The sequence below is a fragment of the Palaemon carinicauda genome, chromosome 21, assembly GCF_036898095.1.
Source record: "Palaemon carinicauda isolate YSFRI2023 chromosome 21, ASM3689809v2, whole genome shotgun sequence".
Taxonomy (NCBI): domain Eukaryota; kingdom Metazoa; phylum Arthropoda; class Malacostraca; order Decapoda; family Palaemonidae; genus Palaemon; species Palaemon carinicauda.
Genome location: NC_090745.1, coordinates 36,871,275 through 36,896,765, shown reverse-complemented (window position 1 = coordinate 36,896,765; position 25,491 = coordinate 36,871,275). Strand labels below are relative to the sequence as shown.

The 25,491-nt window shown below is 36.5% G+C and overlaps 1 protein-coding gene across 1 annotated transcript in view; it reads left to right on the top strand.

Moving 5' to 3' along the window:
* Nucleotides 1–25,491, top strand: part of LOC137614836 (reelin-like) — a 596,609-nt gene that overhangs the window by 93,049 nt on the left and 478,069 nt on the right. Inside the window, exons 8-9 of the mRNA XM_068344496.1 lie at nucleotides 14,282–14,403; nucleotides 15,237–15,422. Of these exons, the coding sequence (XP_068200597.1) occupies nucleotides 14,282–14,403; nucleotides 15,237–15,422 (308 nt within the window). The remainder of the gene's footprint in view (nucleotides 1–14,281; nucleotides 14,404–15,236; nucleotides 15,423–25,491) is intronic.

Below are 25,491 nucleotides of genomic sequence, written 5' to 3'. Positions count from 1 at the left end.
CAATGTGGGTCAGTGTCTGCCTAGCATTTCTAGCACCAACATCTAGAGAGAATTCTTCCTGATTTCTTCCACCCTACACCTTTAACAAAATAACTGTTTTATGTTGATATGATTGAAATAAATGCGCTGTTAATGGAAAACTGCTAAATCCTTTAGCAAATGTTGTTATCCCAAATGGGATTAGTGCCCAGCATATGGGAAACCAAAATAGTACCGGAACGGTTGATTCACCCAGACTACAAAAAATAATTTTGTCTGGAAAGACTTGTACCGCATATTCTTGCTCTTAATTTTCGGTAAATATATATATATATATATATATATATATATATATATATATATATATATATATATATATATATATATATATATATATATATATATATATACTCTATAAATGATCAAATTCAGGATTTTTATATTGCCTTCTATTTCACTTGGTATTTTTTAAGGCCCTTGCATCTTTTCTAAGAGGAGGAGGATGGGAAGGTTTTAAGTGATCTTTCCGACCCTCAGATGATGGATTTGGATGTTGAAAACCAAAACTAAAAGTCATTTCTTCAAGATGAAAGGACCGGTTTTTACCATAGTCTTGCAGGAGTTTGGTGCACCTCTTATAAGGCGGATAGGGGTACTACAATGAGTCTTATCTTCATAAAGCTCTTAAACGAGGGGGCCAAAATTATAAAAGTTATTTATGAAGTTATGGTAGCCTTTACATAAGTGCTGATCCATGCACCGGAAAACAATGTCATGCACAGAAAATTAAACACCATGGTAAATGCTGAATTCAAGGACATAACCCAAGTAGGACTCAAACAGAAAATAAGATTTTATGGGGTACTTCTTAGGTTTCATCGGATTATATACCTTGATATAGGAGCTCTGTCCACTTCAACATCCCTTCGTCGAGTGACAAACCTTTCTTTTTGATATATAGACTCTGACATCTGTACCTGATGTACTGCATGATGCTCCAAATGACAATCAACTTGTTAGTATTATAATTTGGTATGAACAACCTGTCAAACGTGTGAAAATACTTCCCGATCGCCTCCAAATTCTTTTGTATTATTGTTGCTGAGAAAAACATAATAAAATATGTTTTGTTCCTTGTCTTGATCATTCTCATCTGGGTTGAGCCAATAATCCCCACCATCCACATGGCAATACCAATATATTGCCTAATGTCATTGACGTTGCACCCACTCCATGGATATACAGACGGCTCTTGCTACTACTCCCTTATGTATTTGGTGCATTCATTTGTTTTTCCATGTGGTGATAGAGCAGTTTGGTCATGAATAGAATTTGAAAAAAACCAGTTGTTAGAATGGGATCCACCATCCCTGAGAGAGCAGGTTAAGGATGTGTAGATTATGGTATCACATCCCCGGTCTAACTGTTATTGCCATCTTGATCTTTCAGTCCAAATAGATTCAGAATATTTGGCAGTGGATAAATCATCCACAACCACAGTCTTGTCTTCAACTCCTACATAATCATCTCTTGCTTTTACTTCATTTGAATCATCACTTGATTTCATCATCAGTTCCAACAACTTGTTCATCAGCTATTTTTCCCTTATTTTCTTTTCTACTTATTCGTTATTACTTTTTCCTCTCGTTCTTTCCTTTTGCAGTTTTTCCTATTTCAGACATTTTGCTTTTCTTTTTAACAATTTTTCATTTGGAAATCTTGTTTCCTGGTTTCTTTTCTTGAGCTTTACTCATTTCGGTTTCACTCATGGCCTTGTCCTTTCCCTCTTCAGATACGAGTTATTTTGTAGTATCTTGAATCTCCTTTAAATCGTTTTCCACCTTCATAAAAAGGCTTAGTTTTCCAGGTGTCAGCCTATCATCTTCATAAGGTCCGGAATAGTTGATGGCTACACTCATAAGTTGTCACCAGGATCACCAGCATCGAGGTGCCTTGCCACACTTTTGCTGGCACGGTACCAAAATCGCCTATAGGCCTTTGAAATTTATGGTGAATCAATAATATAACTATTCATCAACAAGCGCAGAAAATGTCAACCTAAACGAATTAAAAATAGCATAGATATAAGTAAAACAATAACACAAACAGTGGGACATAAATTCATCGCTGTGGTTATGGACAAGATCTGAAACAGACTTAGGTCTCGGTGTTCTATCAAGCATCGCTGGATCTTTCAACTGTGTCACAGTCATGCTTTCCTATGTAAACAGCACTCCCACTTATGCCGAGACCCTTTATGTCCTCTATTTACTTTTGAAAAAATTGCCAAGCTATTTTGAAATAAAAAAGAAAACATTTGGTTACTCGACATAAATTACATCCAGTGGTGGTAAAGTGAGTAGTTTTTTCTCTATTAGAATTACACCCTTCTTTCTGGTTTCTCGTTATAAGTATTCCAATGATCATACCGCGCCTGATTATTAATTCTTATCTATGTATTTACGTTTACAGTGTCAAAATTATAACTAAATTTAAATATAGCTTCGTTCCTGGTTACCATTTTTAAATGATTTGTTAACCTGAAATTATTTCACACTTCTCCCCTGTCTGTATCTTCACTCTTACACAATCCACATTTTTGTCGGATTTGGATTTGGCTCTCTTCCTCGATTATCTTTTTAGGTCATTTGAGAAACCCAAACACATCTGATTGTTACTCTCTGTCTGTATCTTCAATCTAGCATCATCAATATTTTGGTTAGATTTTGATGTCGCTTCCTTCCTCGTTCATCTTTTTAAGCTGTTTATTATCCTAAACAAGTTAAATTCTTCTTCCTTCTCTTACACCATCAGCTTTGTGGTCAGAGTTGGCTGTAGCTTCATTTCCCATTTCTATTTTTAAGCTATTTGTTAACTCAAAAAGGCATAATACATCTTCCATATCTATATCTATACTTTTACACCTAATATTGAAGTCAGATTTGGATGTAGCTGTCTTCCTTGATTCCCGTTTTAAGATATTAGATAAACAAATATATTTCTTTTTCTATGTTTACACTTATACCATTAACACTATAGTCAGAATCTGGATATGCTTTACTCTTTGTTTCTGTTTACCCAAACACATCCGAACTGTTTTTTCCTTTCTGTGCCTTCAAAGTTTCACCAGCAATATGTGGTCGAATTGTTTGTAGCCTTTTTCCTTGTTTCTTGATTTAATTTGAGCCATTCCTTAAACCAAACTCGCCTTTTTCCCTGTGTGTCTTTACTCTAGAAATATTTACATTATGTCAGATTTGGATGTACCTTCCTTCATCATTTTTCTTTCAAGGCCATTCGTTAACCCAAACAGTTCTAATTTCTCTTCCCAGTCTATGTCTTTACTCGTATATCAAAATATTGAGTTCAGATTTGATGTTAACTTTTCTACTTTTTTCTCTTTTGAAGCCATTATAAAAACAAAACATGCGTGAGACTTCATCCCTATCTATGTTTATTCTCACATTCTATTAATATAATGGTCAGATTTGCATATGGATCCCTTACTTGGTTTCCATTGATTTATTCTTTAACAGAAAAACATTCAATTCATGTTCCCAGTCTGTGTTATTACTGTATTTCCACACTGTTAACATTCAATTCATGATTAGATGTTTTTTTTTACTATTTTTATTTTACCTTTTAAACTCTTTATTCACACAAACACATCTGAATCTTTTCCCTAGTATTGACTCCTACAACAGTAGTATGGTAGTTATATTCGGATGGAGTTTTGTTCCTCCTTCATCTCTTTTAAGCAGTTCGTAACCCAAATACATCTGATTTTTCTTTTTTGTCTATGCTTTCACTTTTTTAATATCAATGATATTGTCATATTTGGATATATGCTTCCTTCCTAAATTTTCTTTTCAAGCTATTTGGTAACTCAGGCATGCCTAATTCATAGTCTCTGTAAAAGTCTCAACTCTTATTCCATTAATATTGTTGTCAGATTTGGATATAGGTTTTTTCGTGTCTATTTGTGTTTAAAACCGTTCATCTTCAAAACCAAATCTGATTTTTCTTCATTGTTAGGGTCTTCACTCTTCCATCTTAAATATTGTTGTAAGATTTGAATGTAACTTAATTGTTTCTCTTTTATGCTGTGTTAACTCTAGGACGTATAATTATTCGATGCTGTCGGCATTTCAACTCGTAAACATTCAATCGGTGAGGAATCCTTTTATGACCCACCCCCGGTTATACTCAGCTGTTTTTCATTCATTTGTTAACATGTCGGGAATATATATATATATATATATATATATATATATATATATATATATATATATATATATATATATAATGGATTTTGACATAGAAATACTCTATTTTTGGGTGAGATAGCCTTGTTGTTGTGATGGAAGTTCCTCATTGGCAGCTTCTACTTGGAATATTTCTGCAAGTGATGTAACAAGAAAATTTTTCCGTAGAGGTATTAACGGAGTTCTGACCTCCGGAGCACATACCCTGAGAGATATCGTGTATAAATCAGGGATGTTATCTTTCCCCGAATAGAGTTAACCTTGTCTCATAGGATAAGGTATAGGTGGGTAAGAGAGCCGTTACGACTCCCAATCTCAATGTGCTACAACTGACATGTTTCCTGTTGAACCATTCCAGGAGCAGCCATTGCATGACGCGAGGTCCCACACTGAGAATTGGGAGGGGATGGAAAAGTAATGGGCGGGCCATCAAGACGACATGGCTATCTCAACCAAAAATAGATTTTTCCTCTGTCAAAATTCGTTTTCTAGGCTCAACCCATGTCGTCCTGATGGAAGTGTACTAGAGAATTGTCATTCTCACTTGTGGTCAGGAGAGTTTTAACCCTTTACACCTCATAGACATAATCATACTTCTCTTATCATTGATATATATGGTACCAAACTATGATGCAAGCGATATGTTTATAAAATGTAGGAGCAAAGGAAATCAACGTCACAGTCCCACTCACTGTGGAGAAGATCTTTGTCTCCAGTAGACGAAAAGACCAAAGTCTATAAAACTAGGGTTAGAAATTGAGCTACACTACTTTTATTTTGTACAATAGGTCCAATAAAAGGAAACGAAAAAAGATGAATAAATGTAACAGTAATCAATTGTAACATTATATGCAGTAGACATACAGTAAGCCGGAGTTTTCTGGCCCCAAAATTATGTAACAGTCTATTAAAATAGTAACACTCATGATATAAAAGGAAAAAATATCACCTTTGACGCTTTTCAATATTAAATAGTACATGGAAAAGAGGAGCATGAGTCCCCTTGTACCATGTAGTCTGAGAGGTCCCAACTATACAGTCTATTAGAGTCCACATACAACATTTAAGAAGCTGGTTTAATCACACTACCAGCGGCCACTAAAAAGTATTTAATCTCTTCCAAATGACGTAAGTAACGTTTGATGAACACTCTTGAAGATTTTTAGCCCGTGTAAGCCTGTAAGCTTGCAAGGGACATACATTAGAAAAAATTTAAGGAAGAGACATCTTTCCTAGGGCCATGACCTGATGGTATACTATTAGGGTCAGCCCTTCTGATGAAATAGTTGAGTTTGGACCTTAGTTGTTTCAGAGAAAGATTAGATCCTGTCGTCTCCCCTTTCAAAATTTGACAGCCTTTAAAGGCCCAGCTCTATAACAGGTAGGACTTAAGGCCCTCAACGGGGCACAGAGAAGGGTCATCCTGAAGTGGGACAATTATTCCAGGGCCCAAACATTAAGTGGGAACTTTGTATTTTGCCAAGAATGCATGATCAGGGTAAAGATTTACCTCCCCCAATTCCGAGAATTCAATGTGTCCATCAACATTTGAAAGGGCCACAATCTCGCGGACTCTAGCACCAGAAGCCTTAGCAAGCAAAAAGATAGACTTTTGAGTAAGATCCCTCAGAGAAGTAGAGGTGCTATCTATTGAGGAGGCAAAGGGTAGGACCTTATCTAATGTCCAAGAAATAGCCTTGGGAGGAGCATTATGTTTCAATTTAGCACAAGCCTTCGGGATCTTACTGAACAGCTCAATATCAAAAGCATAAGCAATGGGTCTAGTTAGTGCCAACTTACATGAGGCAATAGTTGTAGAGGCCAGACCTTGATTATGCAATGAGATAAAGAAAGTAATACAGAAGTCCATAGAAATGGAAGAGGGCTAATGACTTTTCCAGGAAGACAAATATTGTCGTTTCGTGTTGATGGACTTGTACTCTTCTACTAAGTCAATTCTCTCCCTTGCAACTCCAAGCTTTCTTTGAGCCGCAAGGGCGAGAAAATCATTAGCTGAAGGGTTTTCGAACATCCTGCAACATCACTGGATATGGTAGAGGACCTGGAGAGGTTTGAGCTCCAGAACAAGAGAATACCAATTGCGTTTGGGCCACTTGGCATACACTAGAGCTGCTGTTTCCTTGAAAGTCCGTAGTTTGTTCAGGATTTTCATTAGGTGGTTGAATGGTGGGAATAGGTAGAAGTGAGACCACTGGTTCCATACCAGAGACATCGTATCCGTTCCTATCACTTCCGGATCTAAGTATGGGGCTACATACTGGGGTGGCTTCTTAATGAAGTCGTCACAAAGAGATCAATTTGCAGTTCTGGGACTTGCTTTGTTTCCAGAGGCTTGAATGTTGACAGGGCGTTCTTCGTCACATTGCGAACCCCTTCGAGGTGAACTGCTGAGAGATGCCAGTTCCTCCACTTTGCTTAAGTGGGGATGGCTAGGATCCCATGGTTGACCTGAGGAAACCTGGAGCTCTGACTGTTGACACGGTGGACTATCGTCCTGTTGTTAATAACTAAATTGATGTCGGATTTCGTCTTTGTGTTCAATCTCTTCAAAGTCAGAAACACTGCCATAGCTTCCAGAATATTGATGTGAAATTTCTGAAAAGCGATTGACTACCGACCCTGTACTTTCTTGGAAAGGGATTGTCCCCCCAACCTTGTTCCGAGACATCTTTGTGAATAGTCATGGAGGGAGAAGGGTACTGTAGAGGGACGTGTGTCGATAAACTCTTGGCAGTGGACCATGGCTTTCACAGTAAGACCGGGTTTTTGTGGCGAAGATCTCTCCGAGCATATGATGCCTTTCTTCTCCAGATTCTGTTGGCATCTTTGAGTCTTGCTTTTAGGGTTGGGTCCATCATGGTAGCGAACTGCAGTAAACCCAATACTCTTTTCTGTTGCCATCTGGAGAGTACTTTTGAATGAAGTAGGCACTCGATAGAGTTTGCATTTTTTTTTCTCTTGCCTTGCGGTAGAGAGAGGGTGTGTGGCTTCAGATTCCAGTGAAACCCTATGCACTTGAATTCTTGAGCTCTAGACAGCCTGGACTTTTCGAAGATGATCTGAAAGCCCAGAGACTGTATGAATTTCATGACTTTTAGAGCTGTCCGAAGACACTCTGACTTCGTTGCAGCGCAGACTAGCCAGTTGTTCAGGTATACCTTCACCTGGAAGCTTCTGCTCCATAATTGTTGGACGATGCCCTTGACTAGCTTTGTGAAAATCTTTGGAGCTATATTGAGCTCGAAGGGCATAGCTCTGAATACGTAGGCCTTTCTTGGTAGCTTGAAACCAAGGTAGGGGGAGAAAAGCCGGCCTATCGGAAGATGTCAATAGATGTCTGTAGGATCTACGGAGACGGTGTAGGACACCTGGGGTAGTAAGGTCCATATTTGTTAGATATTCAGCATCTGGAAATTGTCGCTCAGAAAGAATTTGTTTAGTGGGGTCAAGTTCAGAATAGTTCGAAGAGTGTTCAAATCTTTCTCGGGCAAACATAATAGCCGCCCGTGAAAGTTCATGGAGTTTGTGCAACGAATGACTCCCTTCCAAAGAAGATCCTGTACATAATCCTCCAAAAGATGGGGTTGTGGGTTGGAAGAACCTCTTGAACCATGGAGGTTTCTGTCTTAATTTCCAGCCTAGTCTGTTTGAGGCTATGCTGTGAGCTCAGGGACTGAACTCCCATCGATTCCTGAACAGCTGAAGTCGTCCACCTACAGGGAGCTCTTCATTGTTGGTGTGAAGAACCAGCGTCTTTAACCGCCTTGCCTCTACTTCCTCGGACTCTAGATTGACCACCTTTCCAGACCTTCCCCTATTACCGGTGCCCTTCTTTTGAGCCCTGGCAGGGTGGAACGTGGTGGTGGCTCTCTCATACACCGGGTTGAAGGCTGCAGACTGTGGTACATACTGCTGGGGAATGGCGACAACTGAGGTTGTCGTAACAGGAAAGGATTTCCTTCTCTAAAAGTGTCGTCTGGGCTTCTTGCCCTTGAGATGAGGTCCTTCACAGGGGTTAAATTTCCATTTAGAGGACATACCCCACTTATCTATAAGGCTCATATTCTCTTAAGCCACTTTGTCCATGACTTCCTTAACCAATTTCTAGGTTCATCCTGATCGTAGCAGTGGATAGGAGATAGGACGTGTTCTCTACATGCTCTCCTGGCTAGGAAGAAAGCATGGTGATCACTATGAAACATGGTTAAGTGAGTCTTTGCCAAGACAGGTAAGAGATCAGGCTTAGGAATAGTTTCCAATAAGCATCTCTAGATAATATTAGAAGGATAAAGAGGCAGAGAGTCTCTCTTTGGCTTTCATTTCGTTCCTTAATAGAGATTCGGGAAATCTAGTCATTTTCTCAATAAACTGTTGGCCTCCGATGTCTATATCTAGTTTTCCAACAGTAAAGATATGTTGGACATTCTCCCAACTGTCCAAATCAAAAGGAAGGGCTAGAGAGACAGGTTTGCAGCCTCTAGCACTAGGAATGGGGTACCTCCATATATATATATATATATATATATATATATATATATATATATATATATATATATATATATATATATATATATATATATATATATATATAGATAGATAGATATATATATATATATATATATATATATATATATATATATATATATATGTATATATATATATATATATATATATATATATATATATATATATATATATATATATATGTGTGTGTATATATATGTATTTACACACACACACACACATATATATATATATATATATATATATATATATATATATATATATATATATATATATATATATATATATATATATATATATATATATATATATATATATATATTTATATATACATAGATATATATATATATATATATATATATATATATATATATATATATATACATACTGTATATATATGTATTAAATTCTGTATGTATATATATATATATATATATATATATATATATATATATATATATATATGGGATCGAGCCAGGTCATCCTTATGGAAGCTCCTCATTGGCAGGTTTTACTTGGGATATTTCTGCAAGTGATATACCAGAGAAATTTCACCTTAGAGGTATCAGCGGAAGTCTAACCTCCAGAGCGAATATCCCAAGAGATATCGTGTATATAGCAGGGACTTGATAATAACAATCCATGGTTGTCCTTCCGGAAATAAAGTGAACCTTGTCTCAAAGGATAAGGTATAGGAAAGGATTCGTGGCCTAACTAGGAAGGGGAAGAGGCAGAGAAAACACCCAAGGGTGGTCTCTAAGGCGGCAGAGAGATTTAGTCCAGGGAAGAAGAAAACCTCGCCTACCTGGAGCCAGGAAAGATAGCCTACAAGTTATCCTGTCCACGGATGGCGACAAAGCGTATCTCAGCGGCTATAGGACTAGACAGGGATGGGAACAAAGGTCCACAACAGGTAGGCACACTAACAGGCACAAGGGTGGGGGAAAAAAGGGATGGTGATGGAAGATTCAGAAATTGGTAAGGTGGCATTACAGGAAGGCCTAACTGCGACATTAGAACAGGAATAGTGTTTCAAGGGGTCTGCAGTGATAGGGCGCAGAGGATAAGCCCTCACAAGCAGGCATAGCCTACCAAAGACCAAGAGGGCAGCCTAAGAATAGTTAAGGTCGCACAAGGGGGTCTACATGTCAGCATTAGAACAGGGGGTAAAGCGGTCTTTTACTAGCTTACTTTGACGGCTGCTCTTCCGGTCCCATACAGCAGGGGAACACCACTCTCTACAGGACCCCCCCCCCCCCCCCGGTCGTTTTATCTTGTTCATTCAGAGTATTTAACATTTCATATCACGTATTATTCATTTACTGTTAAATTGTTACTGTCAAATGACTCATAGAATAAGAAAGTCTTAAGTTTCCTCTTAAAAGCATTAATGTCTTCAATTATTTGGATGTCTTGTGGGATTGGATGTCTCGTGGGAGCTTATTGTATAGTCTTGGGGCAGCATATTTAAAGATTCTGGAGCCTACAGTAGATATGTATCTAAGTTCAGATAGTTTGAAACCATCTCTAACTATTCTAGTGTCATATTGGTTTGTTGGCTGCGCAATATGTAGCAATTCTCTTTAAGTATTTTGGATGACCGGTACTGATAACTTTGTGGGTTATTGAACATATCTTCAATTCAATTCTTGCTTTAATCGGCAGCCAATGTAAATCCATTAGTATAGGGGTGATCCTTTCTCTTGGTTGGACACCTTTTATCAGTCTTGCTCCTCTGTTTATTATGTTTTGTAATTTCTTAAGCTGTACTTCTGGTAAATTGTAATAGATGGAGTTGCAGTAGTAAATCTTGGTAATAACACAGTTTATAATAAGTTTCTTTACAGAATTTTCATGCAGGTTTTTTTTTTTTTTTTTTTTATAAAAGCAATATTTCTTAGATGAGAACCAGCAGTTTTTACAACATTATTTATTTGGGTACTGAGAGACAAGTTACAGCCAAGAAATACATCTACATTACGAACTTTACCAGATATCGACACTGAGTCATTATTTATGTTCCTTTGAATATCACCGAAGCTGCTCACCGTGTTTCTCTTTCCCACTACCATGAACTCAGTTTTGCTCTCATTTACTTTTGGTTGTTTAATTGTCATCCATTTTCTAAGACTATCAAGGATTTAGTTTAGAGTTTCAGTAGTGTCATGCATATCATTTATGGAGAAGTAAAGTTGTGTCATCTGCTAACAGTTTGAACTTCACACCATGCCTTTATAGTATTTTCGATTGACCGATATTATAGATGCAAAATAAGATCGGGCCCAGTACACTCCCCTGAGGTAACCGATTGCTTAAAGGTTCATATGATGAATAGGAGTTTCCAATTTGCTCAAAGTAATTTCTACCAATCAAGTAGTCTTTTAGGCATTTGAAAGCTTGATCTTCAACGCTGATGCACCGTAGATCTTTTAGTAGCAGTTCATGCGCAACTGTATGAAAAGCCACACTGAGATTGAGTAATATTTAAATACCACAATTATTTTCATCCATCATTTCCAGCATATCATTTATAATAGAGCAGATGGCTGTCTCCGTAGAGTATAGTTTTCTGTAAGCAGATTGGTTGTCAGGTAAAGCTTTTATTACTTCTAGGTTGGTAGCGTCGCGGGCTTCTGTTTCAGAGGCCCCGAGTTCGCGTCCCCGACAGGATGCGGATAGTGTGAGACCTTCTACCGTGGGGGTACTCACCAGGGTGGTACCTTTGGGGGGGGGGGGGGGGGAGGTTAGAGGGGACTAGTGATAGTCCCTGCTAGCTTATGGTCCCCCGAGCAGAATGATGTAGATTGTCTGAGTGGAGACCTTAAACCCGCAACTTTAACTTTAACTTTAGTTGTTCGAGAATTACGTATTCAAGCACTTTTGAAACAAAGGATAGATTGGAAGTAGGTCTATATGATCCTAATTCCCGGTAGTCCGGAGCACTTTTCAGAACTATTGTGACTACTGTATAGTCATTTTCTCAGATTTGGGAAATTTACATTCTTCAATGCTTGTATTTCCTATTCTTATTATTATTTCGGCTAGACTAGAAGTGTTTCTCTCTCTAATTACTTCAGTTATTGGCATTGGATCAATTACGCAGTTTATTTTCTTTGCTCTCTTGATAATCCTGGTGATGTCGTCTTGTGTTATGTTGTTAAATCTCATTAATTTTATCTTTGTCTGATGTTGAGTATTTACAAGTGACCTGGTTATATTTTCAATTTTGTTTTTAGAGAATACTAGAAAATTATTTCCTAATTCCTGGTCACTGTATCTATCAGGTAGCTACTTTTCGTTTACATTTCCCATTATACCTTTTAGGAGACAATATAGCTTATTTATGTCTGTTGCTGCTTCGCAGATCTTTCTCTTATAGTATTCACTTTTTTCCTTCCTAGTAAGTAGTTGTATTGACACATAGCAGTTTTCTATTTTACCCATGTACTTTCAGTTTTTAATTGATTCCACTTTCTTTCTTTACGCCTTTTCCCCTCTTTTTCACCCAATGTCTCTCCATCAAACCAAGGACTTTGGTCTTTAATAGTCACAATCTTTTCCCTAAGTGGGCACATGGTATCATATTCACTTTCACTAACTTTATTATAAGTGGTCGTAGGACAGTTAACCACATAGCTCCCAACAAACGTTGGTTATTATGATTGCAGGGAATGTTGATAGCATCCTTTATTTTCTTTGTAATTTCTTCAATATATATGGTAGGAGAAAACTTTGATTTATGTGAAAAGTTTATTTTCTGTACTACTGCCTGTTTCTGTAGAGGTAGACTAAGCGTAATAACTTTGTGCACTGGGGAGATAGTACATTTCTCCTCAACATTTATATCATATACAATGTTACTCATTGCATCACTGAAAACTATGTCCAACGTATTCCCAGGTAAAGTAATGGCACAGTTGACATTATTCACTAATTGATATGATTCTAATAACTCACTAAAAGCTAAAGCGTCAGGATTTGATGCATCATCCATCCAAAAATTGAAATGTCCACAAATAACTAACCCATTCTTCTCCATGATAATCAACTCAATGAATGCACTGAATTCTTCAAAGAAGATACTAGTGTTTGTTCTCGGAGGTTTGTGGACTGTTACAAAGGATATTTTTTTTTTTCTTTTTGTATAAAGTTTATTTCTATATATTCAAAACTTGTTACTCTAGTTCTTTTTAACATTTTGAGAATTAAGTAACCTATATGAATAAAGACTCCGGCACCCCCACCAGACCTACCCTGTCTCGGTATGTGAAAGATGGTGTGTGTGGGGGGCGTCATTTCAGTGATCTAAGCCTGGTGAAAGTTATTTAACTAGGTTTCAGATAATGCTAGTATGTCCAAATATTTCCGGTTTATCAATTCTTGAATTTGAATAGTTTTATTACCTACAGATTGTATATTTACATAGCCACAGTTTATGATGTCCTTAGTATCCATGATCATTATTTTCTGCTAGTCTTTTCAATTCCAAGGCATAAGATTTGCAATCTCTAGAATTTACTATGTGGTCACTTGGTTTGCTTAACTTTGTGCATTTAACACACTTTGACATTTGAAAATTACTCTCTTTGGTGGAATGTTTTCCTGAACATTTCCAGTGGACTTTATCATCGTTCTTAGACTTTTAATCTTTTTCAAGATGACCATACCTCTGACAGTGGTAGCAAGTGATCACGTGCTACCTATCACGTATGTTATAAGTACCCCATCATAACAAAACTTTGTCCCCATTATCATGAATAGCCCTCCGAACTTCAGGATCACATTTCAGCACATAGTGGGTAGTCCCACCTGAAGCATTTTTTCTTCAGGACTACACTTTACTTCTCTTCTATATTTTGGATTTTGGTCCAGGCAACGATTTCTTAGAATCAATGCATTTACTACTTCATCTTCATCATTGTATACATTGTATATCTCTATTTTTGTTTTTAATTTTCTGATTTTTCTCGTCTCAGTGATGGCAACCAATTTCTGAATATTGTTTGCCGCCTGTTCTCTGATCATAATCTAAACATGTGAACCTTAATCTAATGCTCCTATACATTGATGTGTTTTTTCTTCCACTGCCTTCGTTTCTAAACTGTGCATTTAAAGTGCATAAATGAAAGTGTGATTTACATTATGTACTTTTAAAAGAATTGTCATATGTGATTCTTAAATATTGGACAACAAAAGAATAATGATGGAAGAATCTGATGCTGCTATTTTCTTAGTCGATATTAGCAAAAATAATAATCATGTTAATGAATATATTTTAAAATTTGCAATACAAAATATAACAACAGATTCGTCACAAGTGCCTTGCTTGGCAATAAAATTACACAAAAAGTTGTATAGTTGTATAGTCATGTAGTTTTCTAAAGTGCATATCTTTTTTAATGTTTTTGTTGTCCATGAAATCAAATATATTATAATTTTTTTCTACGACAGATTTAATCAATGGAAATTCTACATTGAATACCTTTTAACAGGTTGGCAAGTGTCCAGGACCTGACCATGCGAGTGAAAGTGTATATGTCCATTACTCTTGTAATGGTGGCGTGAGCTGGAATCTCTTACACACTCTGCCTGCAGCTAAGCACAAGGATGCAAGGTGAGATAGTTGAATTCATGAAAATGGTTTTCAAGTTAAAAGTACTTTTTCAGTTAAGGGTCTTATTCAGATCTAACGTATTTTAATGGTGACTTTTCATGTCTGCTTACTTTATAAATCCAAGACCTTCTTGTGGTTTTCTGTATTCCCTGTATGCTTTACTTTGAATGAGAAAAAAATCTGTGTCCAGGAAAAAGGCTTACAATCTTCTATAAGGTAAGGTTTATTTAGGTACTGTATATAAAAATGTCTCAGAATTTGTTTTATCCAGTTGACACAATAGCCAGTATGGTTAGTTACCGATCCAATTTTAAAAACCATTGCTTCCAGATCTTGGAATTAACATTCTGCGTTGAATATGAGCTCACTTAAAAGTTTTTTTTTTTCTGCGTTTCGCTAATTCTGTCTTTTGATTACTCGTCTCTTGTCACAAAAAAAAAAGAAGAAAAAAAAAAGAAAAAACATTGCTGGAATCGCTTGGGAGGAAAAAGTTGAATTTTATCCTCATTTGCATATTATGCTAACATTTTACTCCCATAGATTGTGTTGATATTTAATACTTGGATTTTCAATTAGGGTAAATAGTTATCAGAACAGAATAAACAAGAAAACATAAAAAAAAAAAAAAACATGGAATAAATTGCTAATACCTCAGTCAGGAGATCAATATCCACTATTATTAAAACTAATCATAAAACTATTCCTTCAACATTTTTTTCTGAATATTTTTTGCAACACTAAGACCATGTTAGATTTATTGTCCAAATATGATTTAATTCCGATTGTTTTTCGTTCCAGGTTTCAGTTATTTAGTGATGTTTTCTTCCTTACAGCCATATATCACTAGATCTACCACCAGCATCAAGGGCCCCCAGCTGTCGATTCCAGATTTGGCAGGACACTCACTCAGGATATGGTAGAGACGTATGGGCCATAGATGACTTAACAGTCACATCTCAGATTTTCAACAGTATCCAACTTGACTTCTCAGACAGTGAAGCTGTGAACAATTCGTTGAGGTTTGTGAAACGTTAGACTATTAATGAAATATTCTTTTTCTTTCAATGAATATTCATATTTTCTTAAATCACATTCACTAGCTTTCACTCATAACTATAATTAATATGCTCTCAAATTTGAGCTACAAATAATGAGCAAGTGTACCTTAGAAAATTAATACATGAACCATTTATTCATAGAACTTCTAAATAAAAGAGGTTTCCATTAACAAAAACAAAACCATTTTAGATTTTTATACCAACAAATATTATGTTAAATAGAATTAGATTGTACTTTACTACATATTGTTGCTTGAAATAGCATACACAGCTGGAGATCAATTTATTTGTAGTTCAAAAATGAAAGAAAAAAAATTTAAAACTCGTAGAGAATTCACTTCACACAGTATACCTCCTCTCATATGATCAGTTAAATTTCGCTTGCCAAATATATTTTTTCCATATAATCATATCTAAATATAAAATATAATTCCTTCATTAATCTAAGATAACGTCCAAGAACAATCAGTATAGGAAAGGTGGGTGGTATCAAAGTGATTCACATATTCTATTTCTCATTTATGATATGGGGATCTCACGAATATTTCCTTTCACTTCAACATTCTTGTTAAAGTATTCCTATCCAATAATGCGTTTCAGTAGCTTATTTTCATAATGCAAAGATCAGGATAGACAAGGATACTTAATGGAAGATCAAGAGTAAAAAAATTAAAATAGTGTAGTAATGGACTTCCGTCCCAATGAACAACACAAATCAAGTTACCACTGGTACAACAATTATTTGTCTAAGAGGGGTATGATCAACAGTCTTTCCTACCAGTCATCGTATAGTAAGATTATTTTGTTCTGGTGAAAACTTCAACGAAAGGACAAATTAAGGAATAATCTAATCACTTGACAAAATGGTAAACTCTAAGACTTTCCCCAAATCAAAAATTTGTAGTTACATAACTTACACTTACTTATTCATCCTTGATAATTATTATTATTATTATTATTATTATTATTATTATTATTATTATTATTATTATTATTATTATTATTATTATTATCATTATTATTATTATTATTATTATCAGATTTTGATATGGACTGTTTCAGAGACATGTTTTACGGGTGTATATGTGGTCAGTGCGTGTTTTCTCTTATTTACTCATATCCATTACCTATCAGTCAGAGGAAACAAATTAATAGATTACCATCAAAGAAGTATGAGGTTTGAATCCAGAAAACTCCATTTTAATAACCTCCATTATTGTTGATATATAAAACTCTAACTAATCCTTGCACTTTTCATATAAATTCTAAATACAAAGAGAAATATAGAATAATCATTAATTCCATATATGATAAAATACAGAATGAGGGATTACTTTAATCTAAAACACAATTCTACATTGAATAACAATGATTAAAGAGTAGTATTCGTATAAATGAAAAAACAAAAGCAAGTAAAAATACTGACACAATGCAATCGTAAATAAGAGGAACCATATGTAGGTGGAAAAGCAATAAGCTAATAAGATTTGAAATTAAAAACTAAATGTTGAAAAGTTCAGCCCTCAACAGAGCTGAAAATATAACAAATAACATAGATATAAGGTAACAAGTGCTACCCTTGATTCAACAGACGCTGCAACTACCAAATAACTTAGCTATAAGGTAGTGACTACTATCCTTGATCCAACAGAAACTGCAACCTACCTGGCGAGTTAAGTTTAAACATCTTATATGACCGATTGCTGAAAGGCAGATACTTTCTTAGGGCACCTGGAAATCAAATAAACCTCAAAAGTCCTCAAAGTTGTGAATGCCAGAATAATGAGAGAAATTTGTAAGACTTGATTAACGCATCGTAGATGATGTAACTTCTACTGATCTCATGTAATGCAATCAACAATCTTGAGAAGTCCCAGTCTAATGATACCATCCAATGCCAAGCTAGGTGTTCACTAATTATTTGCCAATCATTTCTGCTGAATATGCGAAAGATTCAGGCAATGTAAGGAATGCTAAAATGGAAGTCGACAATGTACTTCATTGCTGAATAATCAAGCAAGGACACGTTTTAGTGAGGGCAGCGTTGTCTTAGATTAGTTTGTTTCTAACCACAGGCATCGGTGTTGATTGCATAGCCAGGTTTAAGCCAGGTCATATGATTTATTAAAGCTCACTATAATCATGTGTTCAAAAAATGAGTTGCCACTAGTCAATTTATTAGCTATACGAAAACTGGAAAATTGAACGTCATTATCATTCATCTCCAGTGCACCATGGAACACACATGCATTGTTCTCTGCCATTCTCCCCATCATAAAAAATGTCCACTCACCCCATCAGCCAGCAGTTAAAGAGACAACTTGAGGCAACTTGAGGGGTGTCTGCTACTCAAGATACATGTGGTAGTATCTGAATAGCCTGAGACACATAGACTCACCTACGACTTTTACTGCTGGCAAAGATCTTTCTTCTCCTTCATGAACCCAGTGCTGTGAGACATGGTTTGAATATACAGTACATCTGGTTGATTTTAGCATTGTTAGGAAAAGGAGCAAAATATTCTAGAACTAGCCATACTTTAATTACTTTTTAGCTCAAATGAGGGTCAACATGCAAATATGTTTATTATTAGGTTTGCAGTATCTACAACACAGCATGTTTATAATGGATTATAAACAGCCAAAAAGGGAAAACTACACCAAAAGTGGAAACCTAGTAGGAAGGGGTAGAAATCCTATAAATTTACTTAAACATATGTTCACGACTTGAAACCTTTTCTAACCAAATAAGAATGATATAGTTAAGAGACAGTGGTTATTATCAATAGAACTACAAAATAGAAAATACATGGCTTCCATTTTTTTCTTTGGCGGTGGGTGTGAATTGCAAAGTTCACAATAAGTATAAATACAGTCCTTAAGTTCTGATCAATTCTGCTCATCTTAGTTTACAATGGTAAAATCTACAATACACATACTGTACACTTGAGAAATGACAGTTAACATCTAGTTTGACAGTTACTGTAACCATGAGTGCATCAAGCTCTTACCTCATGCAATGAACCTAGCTGTTGTAATGCTGAAAGGTTTCTGAGTTTTCTGTTAAATGAATATGATCCTAATTCAGCAACTGGTAGCTCGAATTTATATATTCATTTGGGATTTTTTAACTTAACATGCTTGATCATATGTGCAACACGTTCTTTCTCTGGTGGCATGTATAGTCACGAAGGACAAATTTACTTTAATTTTGAAGGAGGATATGCTGAGACATGGAAATAAAAGAAAAAAAAATATGAAAAATGAGGGCATTAAAAACCTGAGTAATTTACAGTAATTATTATAAGTGGAGTGATTATATTTACACTTGGTAAAATAGTGGTCTACAACAAGCAAACTCAACAAGTGAAAGACCAGGAAGTATAGTCTTGAAACCAAGTGCCGCAAACAAGGTGCTATTGCTACCTACCAAGATTCATATCAATTAGTAGTAAAAGTAGTTTGTAAGACCAGCTTTGGTCACAGTAGCTGACATTTATGCTTCCCCGCCTCTTTTCCTTTAGGATCTGAGATTTTAACAATGCTTGGGTCCAAGCTACTGCGACTCTTATAGGATGATTGGTACTACTGGATGACTATCCCAAATGTGGTGGATCACTCTGGCTTTTACTTGGGGACTGTCCTTTCAGGTCTGAGGGCTGTTCCTCTCGACACTCCAGATACATGACCTTACTGTGTGATTAAGTGTATGCCTCTTTCCCTGTGCGGAGTTAAAGCAGGAGTGAATTGCTTCTACTACTTCAAGGGGATGGTGGTATTATTTTACCTGGTGTATTGATACCAAAGCCAAGTCACCATCATTAAGGGTTTTGAAAAGTTTTAAGTATAAGGACTCCTATTGTGAATGTCCAGATAGAAGTCTGGTCCAGTGCATCAAAAAGCCTTGAACAAAGTCCCTCTGAAGAGTGTGGTGCTGATATAACCGTGATTCCCACTATTTGGCAGCGGTATCTCGTTTGCAAGTGATTAAAGAATCATGAACAATCAACCATCCATCAGGAAGTCTGATTAATTTGAAAGGGAGGGGACGTTCATCCTTTGTCAAGTAACAGAGGGGCATACAATTGATGATGACATTCACCTCCACTACTGGGTTGAGTAACTGCAAAAGCCAACATTTGCCTACAGATGTTCATCTTAATGTGACTGGTCTTTACAAGATACAGTAACCATAGAATCCAACCAAGGGGCTGCAGGGTATGAAAGAGTACCAGAAAACATTACATTCTTGCAGGAACACTTACAAAAGTACTTCTTCGCCGAGTCGTGTCCGTAGCTGTTCAATAGAGGGGAATTTTTACTTATTGTTTCTTATCAGCAGTAGAGGGAAGCCAGATCAAGTGGTGAACTGCCAAGGTACACATATGAACTCTGCATTAACAATGATTGGAATTTGTAGAATATCAATGCTCTGGTAGTGGCACTGATAAAGAGGCAGATGAAGGCTGCCAACACCCATGCAATGGAATGACACATCATGACTATGGCAGCAAAGGTAGTTTAGGTAGCTTTAAAGGTCATCTTTCCAATCACTTTTATAGTATATACTACCTCAATAGCCACTGTATGTCTTTTTCTGATAACCCAGGATATCAAGCAGTGATTCTTATGCTTAAGGGGTGCACCAGATGCTTCCAAGGGGGCCGCAAACAGGGCAGACAGATGGTACCTAATATTTTTTCCATTTGTGATGTTAATTACAAAATTGCAAAAAATATTATTATTTTTTCTATATGTTTTCTAATTATTATCTCAAAACATACAAAAATTCGAAATATAATATAAGTAATTTTTTTGTTTCAAATCTTGTAGTTTTACTAGACAATTAGTCATTGAATCCTGCAAGTAGTTGTTCCCTTTCTTCTACTCACTTGTGAGAAGTAGAGTTTTCAGCATTAGTTAGAATCAAAACAAAGAAAAGATATAAGTATAATGTGCACTAAGACAAACTCTACCAATTATTCCTCAACTAGTTTACTAAAAAAATGCCAGTATCACCCATCCACTGATGGGTACTAGCAAGTCTTAAAAAGGTTACTGTCGATAATACACTATATCATTATCATTACTCAGAGTATACTAGTAAGGAAGACGAAAGATTTAAATAGATATAGTTTTATGGTCATCAGTGTCTTGTTTTCCAGTACTACATAAATATAGTATATATTGCTGAAACTGCTTGAGTTAGGATTAAGATCAAATTTGGATTCTAATATGTTTGTTTTACCCATTTTCTATGAACATCGTTTATTCAATTGAAATATACCACAAAGAAGGCTTTTACATTCTAACAGAAAATAAACAAAATTCTATCATTTATCCACACAATAAACTCATATAAGCATTGTTTATAGGTTATAGCTGTCAAAAGATTTAGGGTTAAGGGAGCATGGGATCTATACATAATGCAGAGGCACTGGTCTAAAGGTGTTATTGCTGCAATAGTAGTGTTGTAATATCAAAAGCTAGAAGGCATGTTCTAGGTCCAAGTACACACGATGCTTCATACCTTCCATGAGGGCCTGGCTACGACTATCCTAATAACTGAATCTGCCCATCCTTGACATGTATTTTTTTCTGAGATATAAGTTCCCTAGGGGGTTGAACAGCATATAGCTTAGCCGAGCTTTCAGATTATCTCTGGTGGCTAACCTTGCAGAACTATGTTCAACTAAAACAATGAATTTTCCAGTCTTTATAAAGTATCAGCTAACAAACTATCTTTACCTCTGATATGATTAATATCTAAATTATTTCTCTGTAAAATCAGCCTCCATCTCAATAGCCTATAATTTCTACATTTCCTTTTCTGTACAAAAATTAGTAGATAATCAGAAAATACTAAAATAGGCTTACAGCTAGAAGTACAGTAATATACACTTCAAAGTGTTGAAGAGAAAGCAGTAAAGCTAAAACTTCCTCTTCAACAGCTAAATAATAACTTTGATGACGATTTAATTTCTTAGAAAATAGGCAACAGAATGATCTATTCCTAAGACGTCTTCTTGAAACAGTACCAAGCTACAACCCAAATCACTTGCATCAACTGCTAACTAGAAAGATTTTTGAAAACTTGGAGCAAGAAGTACTGGATGGCTTGATAACTTTGACTTCACAGAGTCAAAAGCTTCCTGAAAACTATTATCTCATGAAAATTTCGCCCTTTTCGAAGTTAAAGCAGTGAGATGGAGAACAATTTATGGAAATATTTTATATGGTTTCCTATAAAATACATCCATTCCAAGATAACGTAGAGATTTTCCATTATTCGGGATTGGGAAATTCTCATTGGCTTCACTTAGGCTTCTCTGGAATTAACTTTACCATGACCTACCATAGCTGCAGATAATTAACACTTCCCTCACTAATCTCACTTTACTAAATTAACAAAAACCAGGATTAGCAAGTCTACTAAACAGCTCCTTCAAACCAAGAATGTGTTCCTTCCAAGAATCACTACTGAAAATAATATCAGCAATATAAACATTACACTTAGGAAGTCCCTGCAAATCTGATTCATCAAATGCCAAAAAGTAGCAGACTAATTTTTTATACCAAACTGCATTACACAATACTGATATAATCCATTAGGAGTCACAAAAGCAGAAAACTCTTTTAGCTCTCTCAGTCAACTGCACTTGCTAATAACCTTTTAGCAAATAAAATTTACTGATAAATTTTGCTTGACCAACACGATCAGCATAATCAAATATCCGAGGGATAGGATCAGTGTCAGCTACAGTGCACAAATTCCGGTTCTAATAGTCAGTGTCAAAACACACAGTACCATCAGGCTTTAGAACTAAAATGGAAGGAGAACTTCAGCCACTATAACTAGGTTCAATGAGTTGATTATCCAAAATATACTGAATTTAAGACTGCATCAATTCAAGTTTGCAAGGACCAACATGATAAGGATGTTCTTTTAACAGCAACATGCTCACCAACATCAACGTCATGAAACAACACATTTGTCCTTGAAGGCACGTCAGAAAACACACATGAATACGGATCAAGCAATTCTTTTCTATAAGCGTGCTGCTGAAGAGACAAATAAAACAACTCTTCATGTAGATGAGCCAGGATTTCAAAGTTGCATAATTTAAATAATGAGCCTGAAAACTTGACATCATAATCACCATTTCCAACCTCTTCCTTTTTCTTTTCTACACTGATGAATGCAACTATCCTGGCGTCTTCGTGTTGTTCACGGTAACTATTATCACATTGATATGATGCATATGCCTCTTCTTTCCTCTATCAAGTGAGCTGACAACATACAGTAGTTGGTGGTCTTTATTTGCCTCTCAATTATATATTGTCCATTGAACTTGGCACTCAAGACATTTCCAGGAACAAGAAGTAACACCAGAACTTTATCACCTCGGTGGTATTTTATACTTTTGATGAAGTCGTACCAAGTCTTCATATGTTTCCTGAACCATCTTAAGATTTTTAAAGGCAGTATGATAGACTGTCTTCAATCTTTCTTTAAATTTAGATACCTAATTCAGAAGATTTTACATCGTGGTGTCATTCATCCGCTATTCCTTTAGCATCTTCGGTGGATCCCTAACATCATGGCCAAACAGCAGCTTAAACAGACTAAAACCCAAGGATTCTTGCACAGTCTCAAGACAGGCAAACAGCACAAGAGGCACTTCATCATCCCTGTCTGCTTTATTGGCCATAGTCTTGTGAAGTGGAACAGCCTCTGAAAATCTTATAGCTGCATACAAGATTGTCAGTAGATATTGGTTCCCTGATTATATCTTCGACAAAGGTCCAACTCAATCAACAATAAACCAACTAAAAGGTTCCTCAAAGGCAGCGATTCCAGTAGAGCTTTTGGGAAGGACTGATTTGGCTTCCCAACATCTTGACATACATGACAAGTACGACAAAAATGAGTCATATCCTGCCTAACACCAAGCTAATAAAAATGTCTTGTGACATGACTTAGAGTTTTGTTTACACCAAAATGACCAGTCATAAGTTGCTCATGAGCAAGACTGAGGACATCAACTCTGTGATTCTCAGGGATAACAATGTGAAACAAAATACACCGTACATTTCCTGAAGACTTATCAAGAGGTCGCGATTTATGCATCAGTAAACCTGACAGTGCACTATAGAGATCTCTTCTTCACTCAAAGCTTGTTTTATCAGACTTCTGATCTCCAATCAAATTGGGATGTGACAAAGGATCACGAGAACCATTATATAGAATATCAATCATTCATGCTACATGGCTTGAGTCAGTCAAATCTGTATTAATCTGATTGACCAAAAATGTCTGAGACATTATCACGAGACAGCTCAATAGAACAATCATTGCTGGAGACATTATCACAAACCAACATATCTTTATCCGATAGGTTGGAAGAGCTTTGAGTATCCTGGTGAGCCATGGCTCCTCACAGCATAAGAATGAGACAGAGTAGACAAATCAGGACAAAACCTTCAACTCCTGATAAGAAATTAGCTCTTTAACCATCACTGGGCAGGCATCTACTTTCTCATATACCAAATCCTTACCGAGCAAAAATGGAATGCCATTCATAGGCAACTCGGAAAACACACCACCAACAACAGGGTTTGATATCCAGTCACAATGAAGATTCATACAATGCAAAAGAACACTAAAATGGACAAAACCAGACCCATGAATGGGAACACTTCCCAGTAAAGGAATACATAGTCATAGGAACCACTTCCTTCAAAAAAAGTGATTGAGCACAACCAGTATCGTGCATGATACAAACAGGGAGCTGTGAACCACCATCAACACTAAAAAATCATAAGCAGAATATGACTGGAAAACCTAATACACCGGTCTTTAGCAAACACTAGAATTACCAGGTTTCCTTTCAATAACTTGTGGTCATCTACAGTATTAATATCTACTCATAGCACACCATAGTAGACTTTGGTAGAGTAAGAGTCACAGTCTCCATTTCTTCTTTCTTCTTCAACTTGAAACACTCGGACACTGTATGATCTGGTTTCTTACAATAATTACACTTTACAGGACTGCTATTAGTTGATTTGCTATTCAAATTGCTGCTTTGAGACTTGCCATGAGAATAAGAGTTTGACCTTCAATATTTTTAGTAGATTGCTTATTAGTGTTCTTATTGTCTTATGTTATATTAAACCTTTTATCATATGGCCTCGGCTCTTTTTGAGCCAGTACATAATCATCAGCACAGATTGCTGCTTCACGTAGGGTTAGTAACTTTTTCTCATTAAATAAACATCAATATTCTCACTAACAAGAGTTTTAAACTGTTAAATTGAAATAATTTTCTTCAATCTTTTAAAATTATACCAACACTCTGCTGTCTTACATTATTTATCAAACCAATGTGACTGTTCCATACCAAATACCACATATATCGCACATCCTTTGGCAGCTACCAGGCGAACGTCGGCAGACTTAGACAGACTACATCGTGTCCTGAAGAGTTCCCTTAGCAAAAGAGAACGACAAGTGCCTGTGTCTACCAAAAATTACACACCCGTTCCTGCATCATGTAAAAAGAAAAGATTAGAAACACGGGAGGCCACTGCCATGAGCGATGGCCTACTTACACGTTTTTTTTGGCCACTGACAATCTTTGCCACGTTTCTTCGTGGCTGCCCCGAATCTGAAGTGGTAGTAGAAAAACTGCGGCCGATGGGTGGCAGTAAGTGGTTGTAGAAGTTGTTGGTTCGGGGGCGAGTGGTGGGTGATGGTTGGCTTTGTCGCCACTCCGGCTCGTCACGGAGTTGGCGTGTGTGTCCTAGGGCATTCACGTCGGCTTCGATTGATGTTGAATAGGGGTCCACTTCGTCAGGAGTGGAGGCGTTGATGGTGGTCTTGAAGGTCGTGAAGTGGTTGTCCATAAGGGCGTCGGCTTTGGTCATCAAGTCCTTTATGGGTAAACTATCGACATCAGGTATGGAAGCGCGTACAGGTTCGGGTAAACGGCGTACCCAAATGGCACGAAGTAGCTTCACCTCACGAG